At 38.5% G+C, this 26,594-nt stretch overlaps 1 protein-coding gene and 1 pseudogene across 2 annotated transcripts in view; both read left to right on the forward strand.

The window, feature by feature from the left end:
* Nucleotides 1-26,462, forward strand: part of LOC101896041 (cyclin-dependent kinase 1) — a 73,643-nt gene extending 47,181 nt beyond the window's left edge. For both annotated transcript variants that reach the window (XM_059130283.1, XM_059130282.1), the window contains exons 2-3: nt 25,608-26,111; nt 26,169-26,462. In XM_059130283.1, the coding sequence (XP_058986266.1) occupies nt 25,608-26,111; nt 26,169-26,412 (748 nt within the window). In that variant the 3' untranslated portion in view covers nt 26,413-26,462. The remainder of the gene's footprint in view (nt 1-25,607; nt 26,112-26,168) is intronic.
* Nucleotides 26,463-26,476: 14 nt separating this feature from the next.
* Nucleotides 26,477-26,594, forward strand: part of LOC131807097 (cyclin-dependent kinase 1-like) — a 1,206-nt pseudogene continuing 1,088 nt past the window's right edge.

Raw genomic sequence — 26,594 nt, forward strand, 5'->3', positions numbered from 1 at the left:
TTTAATTTATTGAATCCTTCATATATTTAATGAAAATAACAATAAGGATTCATATCTTATATACTAATATTTTTATAGGGAGGTTGTCAATACAATCACCCCATATTTTTTCATGCTTTAATTATTAATTATTGTTTTTTTTTTTTATGATATAGATGTGTGTTATTTTGTGGGCTTGTGGATACAGTTAAATCCGTGAATTGATTGAGTATGTACTTAAGATTAGTTTAGATACAGATATATCTAAGTGAATCGCGGACTACAGAAATAGTCTTACGGATATAATGTTGCTTTGTTTAGATACAGTTATATCTAATCATCCCGCGGACTACAGTAATAGTCTTATCGATTTCTCCACTAATCTTCCCGCGGACTAAAGTAATAGTCTTTTCGATTTCTTCACAGAAGCAGCTTTCAAAAAAAGAAACTATATGATAGAAAGAGTGTCACGTCTGCGCAGTCTATCGTGTCCTCCGAATAGTAGGAGTTGGCGGGCCAAGTTATTTGGGTGCTCGGATAGTTTGTTTAAGTACTTGCGGCAAAGCTTCTTTATTTCTTCTACAAAAGTAAGTACATTTAGGTCCTTGTGGATGTTTGCGTTCCTTATGTACCATGGTGCACCTGTAATAGATCGAAGAATATTCGACTGTCTTCTTTGTAGCTTACTTACGTTAGAGGCACTAGCTGTGCCCCAGAGCTGTATGCCATACATCCAAATTGGCTTTATTATAGTCTTATATAATAGGACTTTATATTCTAATTTAATAGAAGAACGTATACCAATTAACCATTCAAGATTGGCCTTTTTTAGTTTAATTTGTGTGATTTTTGCATCGATGTGTTGCTTCCATGTAAGTCTTCGGTCCAGGTGCATTCCGAGATATTTTACGGTATCTTTCTGTGGAACTTGAGTATTAAAGGTTTTTATCGTGGGCAAAGTTCACGTCTTAGAGCAAAAGTAACATGTATGCACTTGCTTGCATTTACCGATATTCTCCATTTTGTCAGCCAATTTTCGAGAAGATACACATGGTATTGTAGTTTTTCCGACGCAATCAGAGGATCCTTGTGTATGCTAATGAAGGCAGTATCATCAGCAAACGTTGAGGTTAGAGTTTCATTGGTTGTGGGCATGTCGGCAGTAAATAACACGTACAGAATTGGTCTTAAGATACTACCCTGTGGGACGCCAGACAATATTTTTCTCGAATTTGAAAGGATGTCTTTCGAATTAACAACAAACGTACGATTTGACAAATAACTACAAAAAAGTTTATGAGTGTTTTTAGGTAGAGTTTCACAAACTTTGTATAGAATTCCAAGATGCCAGACTCTGTCAAACGCTTGGGAAATGTCTATAAATAGCGCCGAGCAGTATTCCTTCCTTTCGAATGACATTCTAATGTTTGTGACTATGCGGTGCACTTGCTCAATAGTACTGTGGTTCTTACGGAAGCCGAATTGATGGTCGGGGATAATATTGCTATTTGTAATATGGGGAGTTAATTTCCTTAGTAATGTTGTTTCGAACAGCTTTGAGAGTATAGATAGAAGACTGATGGGTCTATACGATTTTACCTGCGTTGGATCTTTTCCAGGTTTCGGAATCATTACTATTTCAGATTCTTTCCATACAGACGGGAAGTACCCTACTCGAAGAATGCTGTTAAATATAAATAACAATAGTTTAACGGCCGGTGTTGGTAATTTCTTGAGCATGTTTGGAGTAATTCTATCTTTACCCGGGGATTTTTTTAGTTTTATCGAGGCTATAGAACTTTCGATTTCTTTTAGAGAAAATCGTATTGGATTTGGAACAATGTCGTCAATTAAAGGTTGAACAACTGTCGATGGTCCGGGATTTGGGGTAAATACAGATTCAAGATGTTCGGCAAATGCGTTTACTTTTTCTTCTGTAGATCTTGCCCAAGTCCCATTTTCTAGGCGAATTGGAGATTCGTGGGCGATAGGTCTTTTCAAGTTTTTTGTGGCTTTCCATAAGCTGTAGTCAGTTCTCTCTGTGGGATCCAGGTTATTTAGGAATATTTTTAGGTTTCGTTCTTCATTTAATCTGAGTGCTTGTTGTAAGAGTTTTTCACATTCTTTTAGTTTTTCCCGAAACCTAGGTGATCGGTGCTTCTGCCATTCTCTTCTGGCCTTCCTTTTATCAGACACGAGTTTTCGAATGGTCGATGGATTATAGGAATTATTTTCTAGTTTTGAAAATTTACTGGGAGTGGCAACATTGACAGCGGTGTTGTATGTACTATGTATGTATGTACTGTAACCGTTTATTCTAAATCAGTTTCTAGAAGTGAAATGAGTTTCAGATACCAGTAAAATGTGTATGTTGAGTGAGTGAATAAAGTTTTTGATCTCGTGTTTATGTTGGCTTAAGCCGTTTGCGTTCCAAAAACATATTCGAGTTTTATCTATTTTTGTTTTAAAACTATTTGCATAATCATAGATTGATTTCTCACAATATCTTGCATCTTGCTTTGCATACGTGTCATTGACGATTAGTTTTTCGATAGGTGATTCTATATTTGAATTTTTATAGATGGGTGAGTCATTTCTCAAAGTATATTCTGCATATTCTGTGAGGGGAGATTGTAATTAGGAGCGGTGGTTTCATTCCTCTTGTTTAGCTCAGGGAACTCAGCTGTTTTGATATTAAATTGTGGATTTTCCCGTACCCGGTAGCTTGTAGGGTTTTTTGTGGCTAAGCTAGATTTTGTTAAGTGGATATATACAGGACATCCTCTGTAGTTTGCAGTATGATTTCCACCGCAATTGCTGCACTTTTTGACGCTTGGGTCAGTTTTGGGATGTGGACATTCCGATGATTTGTGGAGGTCACCACAAGTAACACAAACCGATAGCAATTTACAATACGTTTTGGTATGCCCATACTCTTGGCAGTTTGTACATTGAGGTTGGCCTTTTCTTTTTTGAGGTTCTTCAATTTTCACACCGCGATTACAAAGAAGCCTAAGGCTATAAATTGGTTGAAATTGTCCCTTTTTCTTTAGTTGCGAAGATTCGTATGTTAGTTCTACTTTAAACATAGGTTGCGGAACTTTATCATTATTGAAAATGTTGATGATAGACTTTGTTTCGAATCCTTCTGCTGCGAGAGCATCTTTTATGTCTTCTATGGGTGTAGAACTATGAAGCCCTTTAATGACGACGACTAGTCCTTTTGAGCTCTTGATCTGATAGGTGTAATAATTCTTCTTCTCAGAATCCAGAGCACGAACTAGGTTCTTATAATGCGACTCAGTATAAGTTTGTATTTTCGTCTCTTGGAGATTTCCTCTCTTAAGAGATACCACGTGAAAATTAGGTTTACCCAATATTTGGGAGAGTTTGTTCACAAGATTGTTTGTAGTTTCTTCGCGAAGATATAGTGGGGGAGGTTTTTGGGATCTAACCGGTTGTATCATTTCATCAGTCCCGTTATTCGAGCCGAGAATTGAGAATCTGTTGTTGCGGTCATTGATTATAGACTTTTGGGTTTTAGCTTTTGGTTCTTTGGTTGGAGTTGTAGAACTAGCCTTACGCTTTGTTACTAAGACATATCGGTCCATGCCTGGATATTTTGCAAAGATATTTCTGAGCTGTATTTTATATATTTCCCTGAATATCGTTGTTACGGAGTGCATATTACGGCTGTGGGTAACAAATATAACAAATCGGGCGAACAGTATATATGGGAGCTATAGCTAATTCCTAAGTGCCAAATTCCATCCCATTTGGACAAATATTAGACGTTTGGTGCACAATATAAGGTAAGTCGGACGAAGTTATATATGGGAGCTATATCCACATCTGAACCGATCTCGATAAAATTTGGCACATGTATTTCAGGGCTGTATTTTATATATTTCCACAAATATTGTTGATACAGAGTGCATATTACGGCTGCGGAGGACAAAAATAACAAATCGGATGAGTATATATATATGGGAGCTATAGCTATATCTGAACCGATTTCGATCAAATTTTATATTTTTTACTTATTTTCAGGCCTAATTTGGTTGTATGTGCAAATTTCCATACTATTCGGGCTGATATTACACGCTTGGTGCACAATAAAAGGCAAATCGGACGAAAATATATATGGGAGCTATATCTAAATTTTTACCGATTGTCTCCAATTTCAGTAGGGTTCGTCCTTTCATGTCAATCGGATAATAAATGCGACCTGCATTTTGTTCACAAGAATAGATGGCAAGACGGACTGACATGCATAAATCGACTGAGAATGTGATTCTATGCAGATCATCAAAAGGAACTATGGGTCTATCTCGTTTCCTTTTGCCTGTTACAAACAAATGCACAAAGACATAATACCCTGACCACCTTGTGGTGTAGGGTATAACAATTCTGTTAAAATCTTAAAAATACCGAATATCCGGTACCGTTATACGGAGGCTATCCGATATCGTAGACCTATATAGACAATTCTCTTGCATGGGTTAAGGTACTCACAAGAAACTCCTTGTGTGGAATTTCAGACAACTCGATTGAAAAATGTGGCGAATATCGGGGGATACCGTTATATTGAGGCTATACGATATCGTGGACCGATATAGTCTATCTTCGAAATTGACCTGCCTGTAGACAGATCTATGCAAAATTTTAGCTTCGTATCGTTTATTTCACTTTTCGAATTGAATATGGTAATGGCTTATGACAAACAATGCTTATGTAGGCCCACGTCGTATAGACCCCAATATAACGGCTATATTCGGTATTTTCAAGATTTTAACGGATTTTATTTTATTTATTTTATTATTTTTATTTTATTATATTGCAATATCAGAGAAGATCTGGAGATGCACATATGCTTACATTTGCTTAAATTTAACTCCATACAATTTAACCTGCAAAAGGCTATCTACATCGATTTGAAGTAAACTAGCTTGTTTATCACAATTATGGGAAATGAATAATTTAACATCATTGTACGCAACTTTAACAATTTCGAGTAATTTATGGAATTAGGTAAATCGTTGATAAATAAAAGAAAGAGGACCGGTCCAAAGTGACTTCTTTGCGGAACACCCGATGGAACGTTACTCGTTTGGATAGATACTCTTCAAACAAAACTATTTGTGATCTATCTTGTAAGTAAGATGATATCCATTTGACTAAGTTTGTGTTGAAACCCATATAATTTAATTTATATAATAGGAGTTCATGGTTATCCCTATCAAAAGCTTTACTAAAATCAGTACAAATTGTTTCAGTTTGTTTAAGCTGAACAAATCCTTTTATTAGTGTTGACGTAAATTGTATAAGATTTGTTGTAGTTGAAAGATCACTAGGAAAACCATGCTGATATGAACTCAATATAGATTGAATTTTCAGTGAAATTACTGCAGTAATTAATTTTTCGAACAATTTTGGAATGGTACTTAATTTTGCAATTCCTCTATAATTTGATACATTAGTAAGACTACCAGACTTCTGTAAAAGTATATTATGCATTTTTTCCAGAAAGTAGAAATGTGACCAAATTTAAGTGAATAATTAAACAATATAGTTAAAGGAAGTGCTAATGTTTCTGAACAATATTTAAGAATTATATTAGGTATGCCATCCGGTCCTGGACATTTTATCGATTGTAGAAAAGGCATACAAATTTGATCAGCCTGTGAAAATTTATGAGGATAAGAATCTTTAATTTGGCAAGATGTACTGGAATAGGTTATGGCAAAACAATCTGCGAAACATTCAGCAATATATATGCCTGTGACAAATTCTTTATTGTTATATACCAATATTGAGGGCTTTGAGGAAACTTTTCGTTTTAGATTAACAAAATCATAAAAAGATTTAGGATTGGATTTAAAATTATTTTTAATCTTGTCTAGGTAAAGATTTTACAGTCTAGGAGACTTTAAAGTATAATTAGATCTAGCAACAAAGTAATTAGTATAGCCTATTGTTAAGCCTGATTTTTTATGTTTACGAAAAAGCTTATTTTTAGAATTTTTTAAACTTCATAACTCAGGGATTATCCATGGATATTTATTTGAATTTTTAACTCTAGTGGCTGGAACACATTCCAGATTAAATCTATTTAAAATATCATAAAATTTATTAATTACATATTCTAGATCTTTATGGCTGTTACACAGGCACACAGAAGCCCAATTTATGGAGGAAAAGAGGGTATTAAGCTTTCGAAAATTAGTTTTTTTGTAATTAAGACAGTTTTACAGTTTTTCATGGAGATATATAAAGTTGGATGGTATATATCTTCAGGAGTGCATATTGGGGGAAAACTGAATATATCAAAATGCTGTGTTATATTTACAAACGCCAAATCAAGAATTTTGCCTTGGGAATTTTTCACACTGTTTATTTGATAAAGATTTAAGTCACAAAAACTATTTATAACATCAAATGTATACTGGGTACTGTTCATTTCGGATGGCAAAGGAATCAAAGCTTCAGAATCTGGCATTGGAAGCCACCTAATGGAAGGCATATTAAAATCACCAAGGATCAGGATGCGATAGGAATCTTTCATTTTTTCAGTGATTACATTTATTGCTGATAAATGTTGATTATAAATGTCAAGTGAAGATGAAAGTGGAATATAAGAGCAAGTTACAAACAATTTAGATTTGCCCAATTCAATGGAAACACCAACAAATTCTCTATCAAGAAAATTATTTAGATCAATTAAATTAGTGGTATATTTGGTATCAACTGCAATAAGGACGCTACCACATTTTTTACAAACACTATCTTTTCTAAATATTTGATATTTTGAACATAACATTTCACTATTTAATATAGATGTTTTTAATTGAAACCAATGCTATCAGTATATAAACTGGTTAATTTAACAATGACTCTTATTGAATATAATTGTGTTAGACTAGTAACGCACAGTGTCACGGCCGTGGTAAAGCAAATTTTGAAGTTAGTGGGAAAAGTGGGAAAAATTTGTATAAAAGCGTTTATCGATTTTGTTCATTATTAGTGTTGAGTAGAGGTAGTTATTCAAACGTTACTTATTATTCTTTATTCACCTCGTTCAGCGATCACCCCAATTAAAAAAAATATATCTTCCGGAAATGGGTAGAAGTAGTGTATCGGAATGGGTCATATGTTATGTCTAAAAATTTGTTGACTACCGAATAGAAGGTCGAATAACAGAGCTTCTATGCACTTACATAAGATTATCTTTAAATTGTAAAAAATGGCGTAACAGGCAAAGAGTGAAAACAGCGTTGAAAGTTTGGCCCGATAAAGATGCATTTACATAGATTCAGCCAGGTTGAAGGTTAAACTTTTTTTAAAAATGCTTGGAAAGTTATTATAATCTAGAAACTTTATTTTCTTCTTGGTTCGGCTATCTTCGATAGTCATCATTAGGGAGATTAATTGAACTTTTTCTTCTTAGTTTTAATTTCTTTGATAACGCGAATTTTCTAACATAAAAGAAGAGGATGGAGAAGCTGTATCAAAGAGTTTAATACTAAAAAAATTCCTATTTAACTCCCTGATGGTTGTTGTTGTTGTAGCAGTAGTACATGCGAGTGTTTGCGTTCTGCTAATCTGGTTCCAGCTCCAGGTTTAGAAATTCGACTACTTTTATGGGCTGTAGCCAGAGATCCTCTCGAGTGAGTTGGCTAGGTTTGGCTGTGCAATTAAAGAGGTGCAGCGTATTGTGCGGGCCTATATCACACGCCGGGCAGGCGTCACGCCCATCTTCATCAATTCGTGCCCAATACGAATTTAGACGACCTGATAGCTAGACGATAGTTACCATCCTGAACATAATTGCGCCAAAACTACCCTGGTTTGTTTAGGCAGCTGACGTTCTTCAGCTGCAATGGATGGGGTGGACTCCGAGGGCGGCATTCATTTTATAATTGCTAATAGCAGCTGCGACTGCGTCGGTATGAATGCCACTCAGACCTGCCTGATAGGCTTCTTGATCTAGAGGTTCTCTCTTGTAGCACTGAACCACCCTCTCTAGATCATGTATGTCCTTCCTGACACGCCTGGGTTGGGGAGATTTAAGGTTAACACCCAAGCAGGTACTGCAACGAAAGCATATGATTATGCTGACGTAAGGGAAGGACTTTCGCCTCCTCATGTAGATGGTCCACTGGTGTCATGAGAAGGCACCCTGTCGCAGTTCTCAGTGCAGCGTTCTGGCAGGTCTGGATGTACCTCCACTGCGTAGCGCTAGTATACGCAGACCAAACTGGAGCCGCATAGCTGACCACAGACCGACCTATCGCGTTATAAGAGGTCAACAGGGTTTCTTTGCCCGCACCCCAAGTGGTACCGGCTGGCGCCTTGAGGTCTATGTTCCTACTTTTCATCTTGTCGCAGATAGCTGTGGTTTGTGCGGATGACTTGAACATGCTGTCGAATGTGACCCCTAGAATTTGGGGTAGTTCGTGGTCGGTATTAGATTCCCCTCGACCTGCACATTCAGCTGTGTTCTCATCTCCGCAGACCATTTGGTAAAGAGTGTGACCGATGATTTCGTGGGGGATATTTTCGCATTCCTCGCGTGGAAGTATTCGGCAAGCTCCGCGAGATAGGGGTTCAGCCTTTAATATGTCATCGATCACTGGGCCCGAAGCCATAATCGTAAAATCATCCTCATACGTTACGATCTCTATGCCGTCTGGAGGGCGAGGAATTTCGGAGAGGTAGAGGTTAAACAGTTCCGGAGATATCACCCCACCTTGGGGAATTCCCTGTTTAACTCTACGGGTTTTGAACTTCTTGTTCCGGAATTCCACGTACGACTGGCGTCCACACATATAGTTGATTATCCAACGTTTCAAACTTGGCCGGAGGGTAGTTCTCTGTACGTCCTCAAACAGTGTGGCATGATTGACCGTATCAAATGCCTTTGATAGGTCAAGGGCTACCAACACTGTTCTGTCACACGGCCTGTTCTGGTTCAGTCCTCTACTAATATGTGTGGAAATGGCGTGTAATGCTGTTGTGGTACTATGTTGTGGACGGAATCCGTGATGGTGGTTGGCAACTGTATAGCTTCCTCTAACGCTGGGGAGGAGTAAAGCCTCAAGAGTCTTAGCTACTGGCGACAAAAGCGAAATCGGCCTGTACGATTCACCTTTACTGGCATCCTTGCCTGGCTTCAGTAGCGGGACCACCCGGCCCATTTTTAAGGTTTCGGGCACTATGTGGGTGGCTAGCGACAAATTGAGAACTTTCGTTAAGTACTCGGCTCCCGGCGTATCCAGCTGTTTCAACATTACCATTGAGATTCCGTCCGGGCCCAACGCTTTGAATGACTTAGCGTTGCGGATGACAACATCACCCATCGTAAACTGTGGTGATTCCTCCTCGGCGGGAAGCAGCGTACGAAAATAAACTATTGCAAACGTTTGCAATCGTTCTGTTCTGTATTTTCCCGAAGTACGAAACGAAACAAAACCAATACTCAGCTAACGGCACTTGTTTTTTGTTTTGTACTGTTTGTGTATGTGAGTGGAAACAAAAACAAAACTGAAATGTACTCTGCTTGATGACGCAACGTTGAAAACAGAACAGTACAATACACATTGCAAACGTTTGCTTGTATATTAACTCGTTACAAATATTATAGAAAGTAATATTAAGATTTAAGTTTTAATAAAATAATATTATAAAAATGGTTAAAAAAATAATTTGCCTGTAGCATTTGAAGCTCAATTTACTCTTGTTAATAAAATATGCTCCAAATTTGTTGGTGTTAGACGAAAACAATCTCTCCACGCTTACTTGTGTACATGGAATGCATGCAATTGTTGTTAGGGTATTGTTTTCTGTTGTCCAGTGGTCTATAATATTCCCATTTATTGTTAATCTGGGCTGTCTTTCATAAATTAGGAGGTCACGTTCAATATTTTTATGAGTGGCTCACTGCAGGAAGGTCTATCACAAGTTTTAAGGTAAGCTTCAAGTGCATCTTCAGTACTACTTGGTTCGGCACAAGAGGTTGAATTAGAAAATTCGGATTTAGAAAAATATGTAGTTGTACAATAATTTCCTGAAAAATATATAAAATTTTAAATTGCCGGTCTTCTGTCATACGAAGTGGTCTGACATGTTTAGTAAACAACTCCACTATAACATTTTCCAAACTATTCTTATCAATTATGCAAGAAATTTTTAATGCATTTTTATTAACTGACTGTTCATTTTCCATTTGTATGTAGTTTTGATAAATATTAGGGTGTGCAGTTTTTAAGTGTCTTTCTAAATTACCTTCATGTCCGCATAATGTTTTATGGCAGTCTCCGTTTCTGCTCATAAATTGTTTATTTTGATCGTCGAAATCAAAGATTTCTAGTGTTATATCATTTTTTGGACGCGGCATGGTCTTACAAAGTCGGCATGGTCTTACAGTGTTGCCAGTGTTGTGCAAAAGTACATAGGCAACATAATTTTGTTTGGTCTGAATAATGTAGCAAGAAAAAAAATTATTTTGTTTAAAATAGAATATGGAAAACGTATAACAATACTTCAACCTTTCACTAAGAGAAAAACTTATAATTATGTCTAGCATACAACGGAAAAATATATAAAAATATTATTTAGAATGGCAACTCTAAATACACCAGTCATGATTACGCTCAGCAAACGTTTCCTGGCGATTTGTTCGCAAACAGAACAGATTGGCAACTCGCGGCCATAGTACATTAAAGCAAACATACTGTTTGTGTATTTCTGGCATTGAAATGTTTGTGGTTTTGTTTTGTATGAAGTACAAAACGATTGAAAAAATTTTAAAAGTTTGTGACTTCGTGTGAGCGGTACGTTAATCGTTTCGTTTGTTTTCGTTCGCTGGCGGGAAGAGATCTGATACGACTTAGTACTCTTCGCTTCGCCCTGTCGCTCTCGGGGTGCTCGACAAATTGTCGGTTAAAATAGTCTGCGCACCTCTTCGGATCAATCACCGTTACGTCGTTAAACGTGACTGAGGTCCTATCATCCTTTTTTCCAGGGTTCGAGAGCGACTTAACCGTTACCCACAGCTTACTCATATCGGTTTCAATGTTGCAACACTTCAGATGGTCTAGCCACCTTTTCCTCTTATACTCCTGTAGCAACCGGTTGACTTCCACTGTCAAATCACTGATTCTAGGATCAGTAGGGTTGGTACGACGGAGATCATCACGCTCGTTTGTAATCCCGCTGCCTCTGCCGGGAAGTTTGGTCTTATCTCGGGTATTCGACCAGCAGGTATATAGCGAGCGGTGTTGCGGGAAGTCCTTTCTGCTACCCGAACATCAGAAGGGTTGGGCAGTTCTCTGAAGTGGTGGTTGGTGAATTCTCTGAACTCTGGCCAGGGAGCTTTTCCATGGTTCAGGAAAGTGCGGCGTTCAGAGGTTATGAAATCGGGCGACCTGCTTATGGAGACCTGGTAATGACCAGAGGGGATCAGCGCTGGCAGAGCAGATTGGCTGCTCCACATTCTGCACGGTTAACGAGGATTCCCCCACCCGAATAAGAGGAGAGTGTCCCAGTTCGCCAGACTTAACCCTAGTGTCATCCCGTTTGATAAATGACGTTACTTGGCAACCCATTGTTGTTGTTGTAGTAGTAGCTTATACATCTGTGTGCGTTCGGTTTCCATTTTTATGACTCCATTCAATCAGGTTCTGCCTCTAAGTCCAGTCTCAAAAAGGATGCAACCTGTATGGGTTGTGTTCATAACGAGACTGGAGTTAGGTGAGTAGGTTTGGCTGGGCAGCGAAATAGGTGCAGCGTGTCATGTGGGCCTGTGCCACAAGCTGGGCAAATGTTCTGCACGTCGCTGTTAATCCGGGCCCAGTAGGAATTTAGGCGGCTGCACCATCCGGATCGTAATTGAGCCAAAACTACTCGGGTTTGTGGGGGCAGCTCCCGTTCTTCAGCTGCGACGGGAGGGGGATGGTCTCCTAGCACAGTATTCACTCTATATCCTTCAATGGCTTCTGAGACCGCATTAGAGTGAATACTCTTCAGTCCCGCTTTATAGGGCTGTTGATCTAGAGGCTCTCTCTTATACCTCTCTCTCTAGATCATGAAGGTCTTTCCTAACGTGCCTGGGCGGAGGTTGCCTATCCACAAGATGGTGATTCGGATGGCTTTGTTTATAACACCCATGCAGGTATTGCATTGACAGCATTTTGTTATGCTGTAGCACCGGTAAGACCTTCGCCTCTTCATGTAGGTGATCGACAGGTGTCATGAGAAGGCACCCTGTTGCGGTTCTAAGGCGGCATTCTGGCAGGACTGAACATTTTTCCATTGCGTAGCACTGACGTTGGCGGACCACACCGGAGCCGCATAGTTTACCACAGACCGGCCTATCGCGTTGTAAGAGGTCAACCAGTTTTCCTTATCAGCTCCCCAAGTACTGCCGGCCAGAGACTTGAGGACCTTGTTCCTACTTCTAATCTTGTCGCGGACGACTTAAAGAGGCTATCGAATGTGACCCCTATTACCTTGGGGTAGTTGGTGGTCGGAATTATAGCACCATCAACCTGCACATTAAAGGATAGCCCCATCTCCGCAGTCCATGTGGTGAAAAGTGTGGCCGTCGACTTAGTGGCGGATATCTTCATATTCCTCGCAGTGAAAAAGGCGGTAAGTTTAACATGGTAGGCGTTTAACCGATCGCAAATGTCATCAATAATGGGCGGGTATATGCCGTCTGGAGGGCGTGGAATGTCAGATGCCCATTTTCCTGGCATCGGGAACTACCAGGGTAGCTAACAACAGATTGAGAGGCTTGGTAAGATACTGGTTCATCCAGTCACCATTGGGATTCCGTCAGGACCAAGCGCTTTGGATGACTTTGCGCTTCTGATGACATGTGCAACATCTTCCAACGTGAATTGTGGTGGTACCTCCTCGGCTGGAAGGGATCGTACACGGCGTAGGATCCTTCTCTTCGCCCTGTCACTCTCGGGGTGCTCTACAAACTGCCGGGTAAAATAACACGCGCACCTCTTCGGATCTATCACTTCTACGCCATTAAATGATGTCCGATCGTCCTTTTTCCCAGGGTTCGAGAGCGAGTTAACCGTTGCCCACTGTACAGATTTCCACAATGACGAAGGATCTGTAATTTGGGTTCTAAATTACGCCGTAATTTAGAGCCTTGAAAATGGTTGTTGGCGGTAAATGCAACAACTAATACACAGCAAAAATGACACCACAAGTATACGAAATATACTTACGTGATGTTCACTCAAATTGCACAGTCACTTTATTTAAAATAAAAGAAATATTGTCCGTCGACAAGTTTATTTGTTTGGAATTAGTGGTTGTTGATCAAGACGATCCTTTATTTAGCAACTAATTTTTCTAGTTATGACACAACTTCGATCACCTTCTGTTTAGAGGTCAAGGTCTATCAATTCATCCTCATCGATAACATCGGTTTCCATTGGCGTGGATCGAAGGGGGTCTGATTGCGGTTGTGGAGAGGGGTTTGGCTTGGACCTCGACATGCTCCCCGCTTTGCACGTGTGCAACATTGACGGCAGAAGCTAATACCTTCATTTGAGTTGCGATTTCTTTTAAGATCTTTTTAGTTGTCTCGTCTTCTGATGACTCGTTAGGCTCTGCTTTTGGTCTTGTTGTCCTTGGCGTCCTTCGGGGTAGAAATGGCGTTTGACCTCTTGGATGTTGGGATTTGTTTTGCAGTAGCCTTTGATCCCTCAACTGTTGTTGATTTTGTGCCTGTGGGTTTTTGTTGCGGCCCCGTTGCTGGATATTGGTACTAACTATGCCCCGCGTTTGATTCCTGTTGGATGGGAGGGTACTTAGATTGCTTTGCAATGGGAGGGTACTTAGATTGCTTTGGTCTATGATGCTGGGTACTTGAGGTTCACAGTTGTTCTGGATGGAGTAGAGTATGGTGCCTTTCCTTGCACACCCTGCAATTTCCGGGAGCGTTGCAAAACCGTACAAAATGATCCCGAGATAGGCAATTCAAACAGTACTTTTATACCCTCGCCGCATATTCTCTGTAATTTTGAGCCATCTTCTTAAACATGCTACACTGCTTGAGTGGGTGATGTTTATAACAAACGAGACATTGTTCTCTTGGGCCGTTCATTTTCTGTAAAAAAAACAAAGCAAACGAATTTGACCATACGACATATGGTCCGTTAATAAATCTCATTCTTCTTTTCAACAAAACATGTACCACACACTGTTCTACTGTTTACTTTCTACCGGTAATACGCATAGTTTAGATATTGGACTCGTTATTATGCCGTCGCATGTCTTTACGTCCGCGACCCTCACATGATCCCCGTCGCCTATATAGGTCGTGACTATGCGTCCCATTTCCAGTCATTGGGCGGTAGAGTATCATCTTTCACGAGTTTTGCCATTTGTATCGTTTGTGCATTTCCTGGAGATATTCACTTTTCCATCTTTTACTGAAGTCATGATGCATGACCCTCAGTTTTTCCCAACGATTGAAGTCTGATATATTATCTAAAGACAATTCAGGCAAATAATAGCGGTCCCCCTCTCGGAAAACGAGCCGGAGTTAGGGCTTCTTCAGATAGCGGCGAATTTAATACACTTTCTAAAAGAATATAACAAGAATTGTAGTAAATTCTTCAAAAGTATACTTTTGTTGTCCAACAAGGATTTTGAAATGAGTCTTAAAACTCTTCACACCAGCCTCCCATGAACCACCCATATGTGGAGCGCCTGGCGGAAGGAATTTCCATTCGAAACCTCTTATGGCATATTTATTTGAGATTTCTTTGGCTGATATTTTCACAAAAAATTCGAATTCTTTTACTAAATAAATCACTGCTCGCCCCAACGAAATTAGTGCCGTTATCGGACATGACAACTTTTGGGAAACCTCTTCTCCCAATAAACCTCGCAAAGGTTGCCAAGAAAGCATCTGATGTCAAACTAGTGCAAGATTCCAGGTGAATTGTCGAAAAACAAACTAATATGCATGCGTATGCTTTCTGAAAGGGAGAATTTTTTAAATTTCCCGATTTTACCTGGAATGGCCCTGCAAAGTCTACGCCTGTATATGTAAATGGCAATGTTAGCATTGAACGTTCTAATGGTAATGCCGCCATTAATTGTGATTTTACGTTTTGTTTATGCCGTACGCATTTCAAACAATCACTGATGTATTTCTTTACCGTTCGTTTAACCCTAGGTACATAAAATTGACTTCGTATGGTCGTCATCATAAGCTTTGTGCCACCGTGTATTAAGACCTTATGTACGAATTTTACGAAATTTTCACATAATTTCGATTTGGTTGGTAAGATGATAGGAAATCGCTCATCATATGTCATACTTGAGTTTGCTAATCGACCGTTTACCCTTATTAGTCCTTCGTTGTCTAAAAACGGATTCAAAGTTCGCAAGCTACTTTGTCAGGTGGATTTACGGCCTCTTGGGGAGATTCTGGCCATTGTGATGGCGAGCTTAGAAGCCATTTTGGACCATTCCACCATAAAGAATTTTGGGATAAACTGTACGAACTACATCCCCGAGTTCCTAATCCGCGGGATTGCTTTCTGATGTAACATGTCTCCAAGTGGCTTCTGGAACATTTCCAATTATACTTGAAGTTCTATTTGCTACATATGTGTTCCACGCCGAAGGATGCCTTTTTAGCCAGGCTAACAATATTGTGGAATCTGACCATAAATTAACGGGACAATTCAGCAACCTTTGCTTCTCTATTATATGTTTAATTAGAAAAGATAGCAATTCTGCCCCACATAATTCTAACCTCGGAAGGCCTATTTTCTTTGAAGGAGCGACTTTGCTTTTTGTAACTAACAGTTGTACCGTTGTAAAGGGCTGCAAATGTGACAATTTTCTCTATTTATGCCATGGAGAAAAAACGCTCGTCATGTTGTGCCCTGTTTGATCAAACGCATAACAGTACGTGACATCCAACTAAATGCTCGATATCTCGTCATGTCGGTCACACTCAAACCCATCGTCATAACATGTAATGACCAATAAAAGGGAATGTTGAATAGTGTGTCATACAAAAATGTTCTATCAAAAAACAACAACAATTATGAAACAATTGCCAACGAAAAAGACACACACGTGATGAAGGCAAAGCGCAATCGCTACCTGCTTTTCCGATATGTGAAAAAAAATTGTAATAACGAATTTCTTGGCGAATACTAAAATATTAAAGGTATTTCTAATTGGTCCACACAAAATTTTCACATTTCGTTGTTATTGACGAAATAATTTAAAATGTTAATCCTTATAAAAAACAATAATCCCCAGAAAAATTTTCTTATTTTGATTATAATTTCGTAAATGTTTGACTTCTGTAGTGATGTAAATGAGAATGAATGATACTGTAATTCACGTAACAACACTATATACTTCCATTGTTCAATTCTGTGCATATTCTGTTATTGAATGAGAGTCAAATCTCTGCCCACAAACTTTAATTTTAAAAGAACGCTTTATGTAGATAGAAAATAGGCAAACAACATTTTCCTCTTTTTTATGACCAAAATTTTATGATAATCACCAACAAATTGGGATTGTTCAGTAAATATTTAATTTTTTCTATTCATTTGTTGATGTCTATGAACATTTTTTTATTGAACTCAATTTTATATGTACGCGGTGTTTGTTACTTCAAAATTACAGCACACACAAAAACACACCCTCACCGTCGAAAGTAACACACACACACGCTCTCAATATTTAAGCACACGTACACAAATGACACACAATTTGACGATGACACGGTTCGATGTGATCGTTGACACCCTGCATTTATGCAAATATTCGAGTCAGCCATGTCACGATCGAACCTTAGACAATGGCACACATGAATCAAAATGGGGGATGTTGTTGGTTGTCATTGCCTATCAAATACATAGCGCATGATTGAATAGACAAAGTCAGTGTGTCGAAAAAAGCATAATTCATACAATTCGTCTTGTGCAGGCCTTTAGTACCGATGTATTGGTTTTACTTTCTGTTCGAATGTACACTGCCGCACAGTAAGCCTTTTCGGAAGCATCACAGAAACCGTGAAGTTGGATGTTATTGTTTGGGCTGAATTGTACCCATTTGAGCAATTTAATGTACTCTATACTTTCGAATTGGTCTATGAATAATTTCCATTTCGTTCGAATTGATTCGGAAACTTTCAATGCTGTCGTATTTTATTGGCCTATATATATACCATCCGTAAATGGAGTTTTGTGCAATCATATTGCCTAGAATATTTTTCCGCATACCATTTAGTAATATAGATGGTAGTTTGTCACTTTCTATCAACATGTCTATTTGAGCTAATACAGAAAATCCTGGATCTGCCAGTTTTAAATCACGAACTTCGCCTAAGTTCGCTTGTGGAAGTGATCTAGTCGGAAGTAAGTTTGTAAGATTTCTTACAATTATTACGTCTGTTCCTAGTTCAAAATCCTGATTATCAGCGCAAAGAGTATGTGTTTTGATTCCCAAACGTTTTACCGAACGCCGAATCTAAAAGAGCCCGTAAGGTGAAATATTGTCTGGAATGTCTAATCTGCACCAACGCGGTTGGTAGCATGACTTCATCGTGACTAATAGTCACGAGAGTTTGAACATGTGAGGCTGAATCTGTATTTGAAGAACATTGCAACTCATTTGCTGAATCTTCGTTTATAAAATGCGTTTCTGTTCTACGATCTGCTTGAGAACGCGTAAAACTATTGACTTCACGCGCTACGAAATTAGCGTTCGGTTGTTGTTGTGAAGTATTAGTTAAATGCAGCTTTGTGTGATGTTTTTTCTTGCAATGCATACATCTGTGCATACTGACACACTCTTGACTGATGTGTCCGTTTGTAAGGCTGCATAAACGCTTTTCTCTAGCTACTTCGATGCCTTGATTTGCGGACATGCTATTGAATTTCGGACAATTTCTTAATAAATGATTTTTCCCGCATAAATTACGTCTGTTCGATGTTGTAAAATTCGCTTAATGTTGCGCTCCATACTCAAAACGTGAAAATTTGGAGCGACTTGCACTTTGAGGCGATCAATTCGTTCTAAAACTTGATGCCTTTTAATTAGGAATTCCTCCATTTGAGACCATTTTAGCAACTCCGAATGAGATTCGTCACTTTTATGAGTGATCTTTTAGTGAAAGTTTAGATCTGATAGCGGAAATCTATCGACGATCCTACCAGCTTCACCTTTAGTTTTGTTTTTTAAATATATATATAATAAAATAATTTCTGCGCTGATGTCAACCTAGGGTGATTGTCGTAGGTGGCCATAAACATGTCCCTAAAAGTGGGCCGTTCTTCGTAACTTCCATAGAAGTCTTTCGTATCACATGGTGGCACTTTAATGCACACCTCGGACAAATCAAAACTTGTAGTTGCTGGATACATGGCCGAGCTATGAGATAAAGATGGATTTGTAGGGTCTTCTCGCCCTGATTGACTTTTCCTTTTTTTAGAATTTCCAACAGATTGGCTTTGGTTGTTTGATATTGTTCCCGAGCGGACTCCAACTGATTCTTTGCCCATATCTTGTAGTTTTTTCTACAGCTTTATCATCTGCAAGATAAACGCTGTCAAAGGTACTACGAACGCTTTGCCAATCTTTATCTAAAGATTCTAATTTTGTTTCTATCAACGAATCTGACAGATCATTTTCCGGCATATTCAGTATTTTGGCGCATGTTCCCACCAAAGTGTCTAATTCATAATTGAATCGTGCACAAATCGTAAATCCCATCTCTATTTATTTAATTATTAATTAATTTGTATGTATTTATTGTATATATTTTTAATTTTTATGATTTATCTACTAATATTTTTTATTTTGTGTATTATTTTGGTTACTATTTGCCTTTATTTAACTATCTCAAATCTTTTTTTTTAAGATTAGGAAGTTTTTTAAGAAATTGTTGGCTTTAATAGTTTCTATACTCAACAAATGTTTATTTTTTAAACTTTGAGAGTAAATATAGATATTTGTTTATTTATTTAATTTTAATTAATACTATTTTTTCACTTTCCTATTTTTTATAATTTTATTTGTTTTAATGAAATGGAATGTTATGAAATACCTATAATGCGCTATCAATTACGTTCTGTTACGATCTGTTGCGGTCAGTTACGTTTAATTACGGTTCTATTGCTACGTATCGTTACGTCTTCACTAATCGAACTATTTATTTAATTACGGTTCTATTGCTACGTATCGTTACGTCTTCACTAATCGAACTATTTATAATGATTTAGGACTAAGTACTTGGTACCTGATACTCGACAAATGTTTTCACTATGATAAACAAACAATAGTTGTGTTCCAGAACCTGCAAATTAGTACTAATTAGCACTAATTCTGCTACAACGCGTTCCCGTACTCCAAAAACTAGCAAAACTTGCAGCTCTCTCGAGAAAAAAATGGCGCTGAGTGGTGCACATTTCTGCTTGTTTTAGCTACATGAATTTGGCCGAGCAGAAATGTGCATATTGTAAATTTGACATTTAATTGGCAGGGCTAACAAGGTTGAAAAATGTATTGATACATTTCAATAAAGAAAATGACCAACTTGAAAACTAAAGGAAAAACTAATATTTGTCGTGCAAAAAACAAAAAGAGAAAATATGGGGCAACTGATGTATTCACTTTTGGATGATTCCAGCAGTGAAGAAGACTAGCTGAATGAGGAATCAGATTATTAATTATTATTATAAATTATTAATTTTAACTTATCGTCTTCAATTCTCATTTTTTAAATGTTGGCGCTCTTTTCAGTAAGGTTTCACCAGTCCGATTTAGGCTGTTTACTTTTGGAATTTTGAATTTTGACATTTTATCGCATTTCTGCTAATTTTCCGTTCCCTTATTTTTTGAGCAAACCTAAATGAGAATGACATTTCGAACTGTTCTCTCTTCTGCTAGTTTTACTACTAAAAAAGTACTGGAACACAACTAATATGTCTGTCCGCTAATATTGTTAATAAAAATATTAAACAATATTGAAGTGATTTCTTTTTTAGTATCGAGTAAAGTGAGATATATTTGTTAATTAAATAAAATAGTGTTTTTACAAAGCAAATTCAAAGGTTTTATTTTAAATTTCGGGAACAACTCTAGTTTAGTAAAAACTCTTCGATTTTTTCGAAAAATTTTCCAGAGGTAGGTATTTTTACCCTGATCCCGGGAAACTATTTTTTTCTTGGGACCCCAGATTTTTGGCCCGAAAGTCCCGGATCAAGACCCCGCCTTGATATAGGCAATATGTATCGATTGAAAGCTTATGGAAATACCTATCCAACAAGTGGTCACATGAAGGGGTAAGTTGTCATGATTTGGAAGTTATAGTCAAATTATCGATTTTTGGACCCGGAAAGCCCCCAAAAAGTCGAAAAAGGGCCCATAGCTGACACTCTTACCTTTCCAAAATGCTACAATTTTTGCTAATACCTTTACTGAGTCCAGAGATATGGGTCTTTCCATCCGCATAACCCGATTCTAACCAGTTCATTCACATGATGTTTTCAATAAAAGCAAGGGTTTATATCGCGTAGCAGTCGTCGGAATAACAAAAGTTTTCCAAATTTGGCACTTTTTGTAAATAGCCGGCCTTCGGCCGCGTCCGAAAAATCGATAATTTGACTATAACTTCCGAACCGTAACATCTTACCCCATCATGTGACCACTTGTTGGATAGGTATTTTCATAAGCCAACGATAATATATTGTCTATATCGGGTAATTTTCATAAAAAATCCGGGTCCAAAAAATCGATAATTTGACTATAACTTCCGAACCATGACAGAGGATGAGAAAATCTCAAGCCCCGACCGAAGGCCGGCTATTTACAAAAAGTGTCAAATTTATAAAATTTTGGTTCGCGTAAGCCGGTGTTGGACATATCCAGAGGAGAAAATCTCAAGCCCCGGCCGAAGGCCGGCTAATTACAAAAAGTGTCAAATTTAGAAAACTTTGGTTCGCGTTAGCCGGTATGGGACATATCCTCAGGAGAAAATCTCAAGCCCCTGCCGAAGGCCGGCTATTTACAAAAAGTGCCGAATTTAGAAACCTTTTGTTCGCGTTAGCCGGTGTTGGACATACCCAGAGGAGAAAATCTCAAGCCCCGGCCGAAGGCCGGCTATTTACAAAAAGTGCCGAATTTAGAAACCTTTTGTTCGCGTTAGCCGGTGTTGGACATACCCAGAGGAGAAAATCTCAAGCCCCGGCCGAAGGCTGGCTATTTACAAAAAGTGCCAAAATTTAGAAAACTTTTGTTATTCCGATGACTGCTACGCGAAATAAACTCTTTTTTATTGAAAAAATCATTTTAATGAACTGGTTAGAATCGGGTTATGCGGATGGAAAGACCCATATCTCTGGACCCGAAAAAGGTATTAGCACAAATTGTAGCATTGTGGAAAGGTAAGAATGTCAGCTATAATTTGGAAACAATTATGTTGACCCCCATAATGGGCCCATTTTTTGACTTTTTTGGGGGTTTCATAAAAAAATCCGGGTCCAAAAAATCGATAATTTGACTACAACTTCCGAACCGTGACAGAGGAGGAGAAAATCTCAAGCCCCGGCCGAAGGCCGGCTACTTACAAAAAGTGTCAAATTTAGGAAACTTTGGTTTGCGTTAGCCGGTGTTGGACATACCCAGAGGAGAAAATCTCAAGCCCCGGCCGAAGGCCGGCTACTTACAAAAGGTATCCAATTTAGAAAACTTTGGTTCGCGTTAGCCGGTGTAGGACACACCCAAAGGAGAAAATCTCAAGCCCCGGCCGAAGGCCGACTATTTACAAAAAGTACCGAATTTAGAAACCTTTTGTTCGCGTTAGCCGGTGTTGGACATACTCAGAGGAAAAAATCTCAAGCCCCGGCCGAAGGCCGGCTATATGCAAAAAGTGCCAAATTTAGTAAACTTTTGTCATTCCTACGACTGCTACGCGAAATAAACACTTTTTTATTGAAAACATCATTTTAATGAACTGGTTAGAATCGGGTTATGCGGATGGAAAGACCTATATCTCTGGACTCGAAAAAAGTATTAGCACAAATTGTAGCATTTTGGAAAGGTAAGAATGTCAGCTATAATTTGGAAACCATTATGTTGACCCCCATAATGGGCCCTTTTTTTGACTTTTTTGGGGGTTTCATAAAAAAATCCGGGTCCAAAAAATCGATAATTTGACTACAACTTCCGAACCGTGACAGAGGAGGAGAAAATCTAAAGCCCCGGCCGAAGGCCGGCTACTTACAAAAAGTGTCAAATTTAGGAAACTTTGGTTTGCGTTAGCCGGTGTTGGACATACCCAGAGGAGAAAATCTCAAGCCCCGGCCGAAGGCCGGCTACTTACAAAAGGTATCCAATTTAGAAAACTTTGGTTCGCGTTAGCCGGTGTAGGACACACCCAAAGGAGAAAATCTCAAGCCTCGGCCGAAGGCCGACTATTTACAAAAAGTGCCGAATTTAGAAACCTTTTGTTCGCGTTAGCCGGTGTTGGACATACTCAGAGGAAAAAATCTCAAGCCCCGGCCGAAGGCCGGCTATATACAAAAAGTGCCAAATTTAGTAAACTTTTGTCATTCCTACGACTGCTACGCGAAATAAACACTTTTTTATTGAAAACATCATTTTAATGAACTGGTTAGAATCGGGTTATGCGGATGGAAAGACCCATATCTCTGGACTCGAAAAAAGTATTAGCACAAATTGTAGCATTTTGGAAAGATAAGAGTGTCAGCTATAATTTGGAAACAATTTTGTTGACTTTTTGGGGGTTTCGATAATTTGACTATAACTTCCGAACCATGACAACTTACCCCTTCATGTGACCACTTGTTGGATAGGTATTTCCATAAGCTTTCAATCGATATTACCCATATTGTCTATATCGGGATCCGGGTCCGGGCGGGGTCTTGATCCCGGACTTTCAGGTCAAAAATCTGGGGTCCGGGTTTGTCCTCCCAAGAAAAAAATAGTTTCCCGGGATCAGGGTTCGAAAAAATCGAAGAGTTTTTACTAAACTAGAGTTGTTCCTGCCGCTCAATTCATTTAAAAGTCTCGAAGGACCATGTACAGATTCCCACAATGACGAAGGATCTCTAATTTGTGGAGAGGCTTGGACCCTCGGCACCCACAATTTACTCGTTCCGGTACTGATGTTGCAATGCTTCAGATGTTCTAACCAAATTTTCCGCTTATGGCTCACCTACTAACCTATTTACCTCCAGAATAAGTTCCCTGACTCTGGGGTTATTAGGGTTAGTGCGGGTTGGGTAGTTCTCTGAAGCGGCGATTGGTATATTCTCTGAATTCTTGCCAATTGGCTTTTCCATGGTTAAGGAAAGTGCGGCGTTCAGAGTCAAAGAAGTCGGGTGGTCTGTTGATGGCGACAATAATGGGGAGGTGGTATGAGCTTAGAGAAATGAGTGATTGTCAAGTTACATCATTCGGAGAACTGTGGCAGTCTCCCCTTATTCTGGTGGGCGCGTCCTCATTCACTGTGCAAAACGAGGAGCTATCAATTTGCTCAGCCAGCGCCATACCTCTCTGATCATTACCTAGGACGGAATGCCATAATTCATGATGGGCATTGAAATCCCCTAGCACTAGAAGTGGACTGATATTAGGCATATTTAACGGCGGAATGTACACGTTGAGCACCTCTACCTCGGCGGTTCCACACTTGACCGCTACCCCCATGCATTCCATGTACGGGTTACTAGAGTCCAGCTCAGGCGAGATAAGTCTGTACTGGACAGAGTGGTGCAATAGGAACGCTAATCCTCCACCTCCACCCTTGGAGCGATGCTTCTTCAGTACGTTGTATCACAACTCTGAAGTCTGGATCGCTGCGACCTTGATGTTCTTTCGACTCATGAAGCTTACGATTTCGTTATTCTTACCTCGGAGACCATCACAATTAAACTGGAGAAATGACGCATTATCCGGAACTTGAACAGCAATATTTGGTGTCAACTGCTGCGTAAATTGCTGTTGAGGAAATTGCAGGGGAGTCTCATATTGCGACGACGATGAAGACGCCGAAGATGAAGACTCACTGGGGTCTACATTGACGCAGCAGGAAGCAATGTAGTCCCTATCGCTGTACTCCTGTATCAGGTTTAAGCCGGAACAATTCCGGAAATGCACCCACTCCATGAATCCGTTGCATCTCACCGAGACCGATCTGTGGTGGATGGGATTACGACAAACGGAGCAGAACCATGAAATTGACGAACACGAACATGTATTTGCTGGGTTGGCGGTCACTGGTCGGAGAATTGTACCTCCGAGTCAATCCGGTACATAGAACCGGCCGCCGTGGGATTGTCTCATCATCGTCTCATCACTGTGTGCGTCATGGCTGCCACAAAATATTCGCCGCCCTTTTGTGTTGGCCGTCCCCTTTATTTAAATATTGTCCTGATGATCGAATCATTATCCTTGGGTTGCATGTAGCAAGGCATGCAAAACTGCTTTTCTTTATATTATCTAAATCCGTTCCTAGCCCACGAGGGATCAACTATTCTTAAAGGAATAAGACATGATTATTCTTCTGCCTCTTTGGTAACGAAAACTCTAAACCAATGATAACGAATCAAGGATGGCTCTGTTATTGCTACCTTATTACGTTTGGAGTTGCCATTCAACGTACAACGCAATATGGGTAAATGACTATTGTGGTAAAATGTGAAAACCAAATTTGGCATCCAAATCCGAAAGGTATTTTGATTAAGTGACCACCGACATCATAAAACTCCAGAAAAACTTTAACACACAATGCACAACAATTTTTTGATGGATGAACATTTTTTCAAATTGTATTTATGCTTTTGTGATGAGATTTATAAACAGTAAAGTCAAATACGAAATATCGATATTTTTTAATTAAAAAGTATAGTTGTGCATTTTATTGTCTTATGCTATGTTCTCATTACACTTTCAATCACGTTATTCGCTCTCAGAATTATGTACACGAATTAACCCGTTCATACGGCACGATTCGTAATTCATAGTAAAATAATTCCTTTTCTCAAAAATTTTGTTTGTTGATTTTAATGGGAATTTATACGAAAATACATGAAATTCTCACTAATATGAATAAAAAAAATTATTGTTTTTCTCCCTCGAATGAGAGAAAAAAAAAGAACTTTCGTTTGTACATATGCCATTTAACATTGTAGTTTTCATTCATAATTTTCGGTCTTCCCAAAAATTTATATTTCATTAAATTTTTCTATTTTTAAATGTCATAACTTATTTTTCCGACAAATGTTCTCATTTGTTTGAGATGTGACATATTCTTTTGTTGTTCTGAGAGTTGTTTGATTTAAACAATGTACAATTATGAGTGTTCGATCAGGAAATTTTGCGTGAAGAATTAGGTAGTTTTTTCATAGTTAAGGGTCAAACAATGAATAGAGAGCGAATCAAGAGCAGTGGAAACGCCACATTAGAGCATTTGAGCAGGCAAATATGTATATTTGGATTTGCCTTCTATAACTTGCATTGATAAATAAATTAAGTTAATATTCAAGATAAATAAATTAAGTTAATATTTTCAACTTTAAAATATTAATGTTTTGCAGAGAAATTTCCCTTTTGAAGGAACTAAAACACCCTAATATTGTCTGCCTTGAGGATGTTCTGATGGAAGAAAATCGACTATATTTAATTTTTGAATTTTTATCTATGGACTTGAAAAAATATATGGATTCTTTACCTCCTGAAAAACCATTAGACAGCGATCTGGTACGAAGCTACCTGTATCAAATAACGAGTGCAATACTCTTTTGCCACCGAAGAAGAGTATTGCATCGCGATTTAAAACCACAAAATTTGCTAATTGATAAAAACGGAATAATTAAAGTGGCCGATTTTGGGCTTGGACGATCTTTTGGAATACCAGTCCGTATATATACGCATGAAATTGTAACACTATGGTATCGTGCACCTGAAGTTCTGCTAGGGTCTCCGCGGTATTCGTGTCCCGTAGACATATGGTCAATTGGATGCATATTTGCGGAAATGGCAACCAGAAAACCACTTTTCCAAGGAGATTCGGAAATCGATCAACTATTTAGAATGTTCAGGTAATTTTACATTTTGTTCCGAAATGAAATTGATTATAGAATGTACATATCTAACAGAATATTGAAGACCCCAACTGAGGAAATATGGCCTGGCGTAACATCACTTCCTGACTATAAGAATACATTTCCTTGTTGGTCAACCAATCAATTGCCCAATCAACTGAAAAATTTGAACAACGACGGTATTGATTTAATTCAAAAAATGCTCATTTATGACCCTGTTCATCGTATATCTGCAAAGGATATACTTGAACATTCATACTTTGATGGTTTCGATACGAAATTAATAAATTGTCAATAAATAAATAATAGTAAGATATAAGCAAGTAATAAAAACAATATAATATACCAGGTTATGAAGTTATATGCATATAAGGTAAGGTAAAGCTATCAGTTGATTACAATTTTTTTCCAAGTGTGCCCGATTTTTGGCAATTTTCTGTATGTGTTTATTGTTTTGAAAAGTAGAAACATAATATTTTC

The sequence above is a fragment of the Musca domestica genome, unplaced genomic scaffold (genome assembly GCF_030504385.1).
Source record: "Musca domestica strain aabys unplaced genomic scaffold, Musca_domestica.polishedcontigs.V.1.1 11, whole genome shotgun sequence".
Lineage (NCBI taxonomy): Eukaryota > Metazoa > Arthropoda > Insecta > Diptera > Muscidae > Musca > Musca domestica.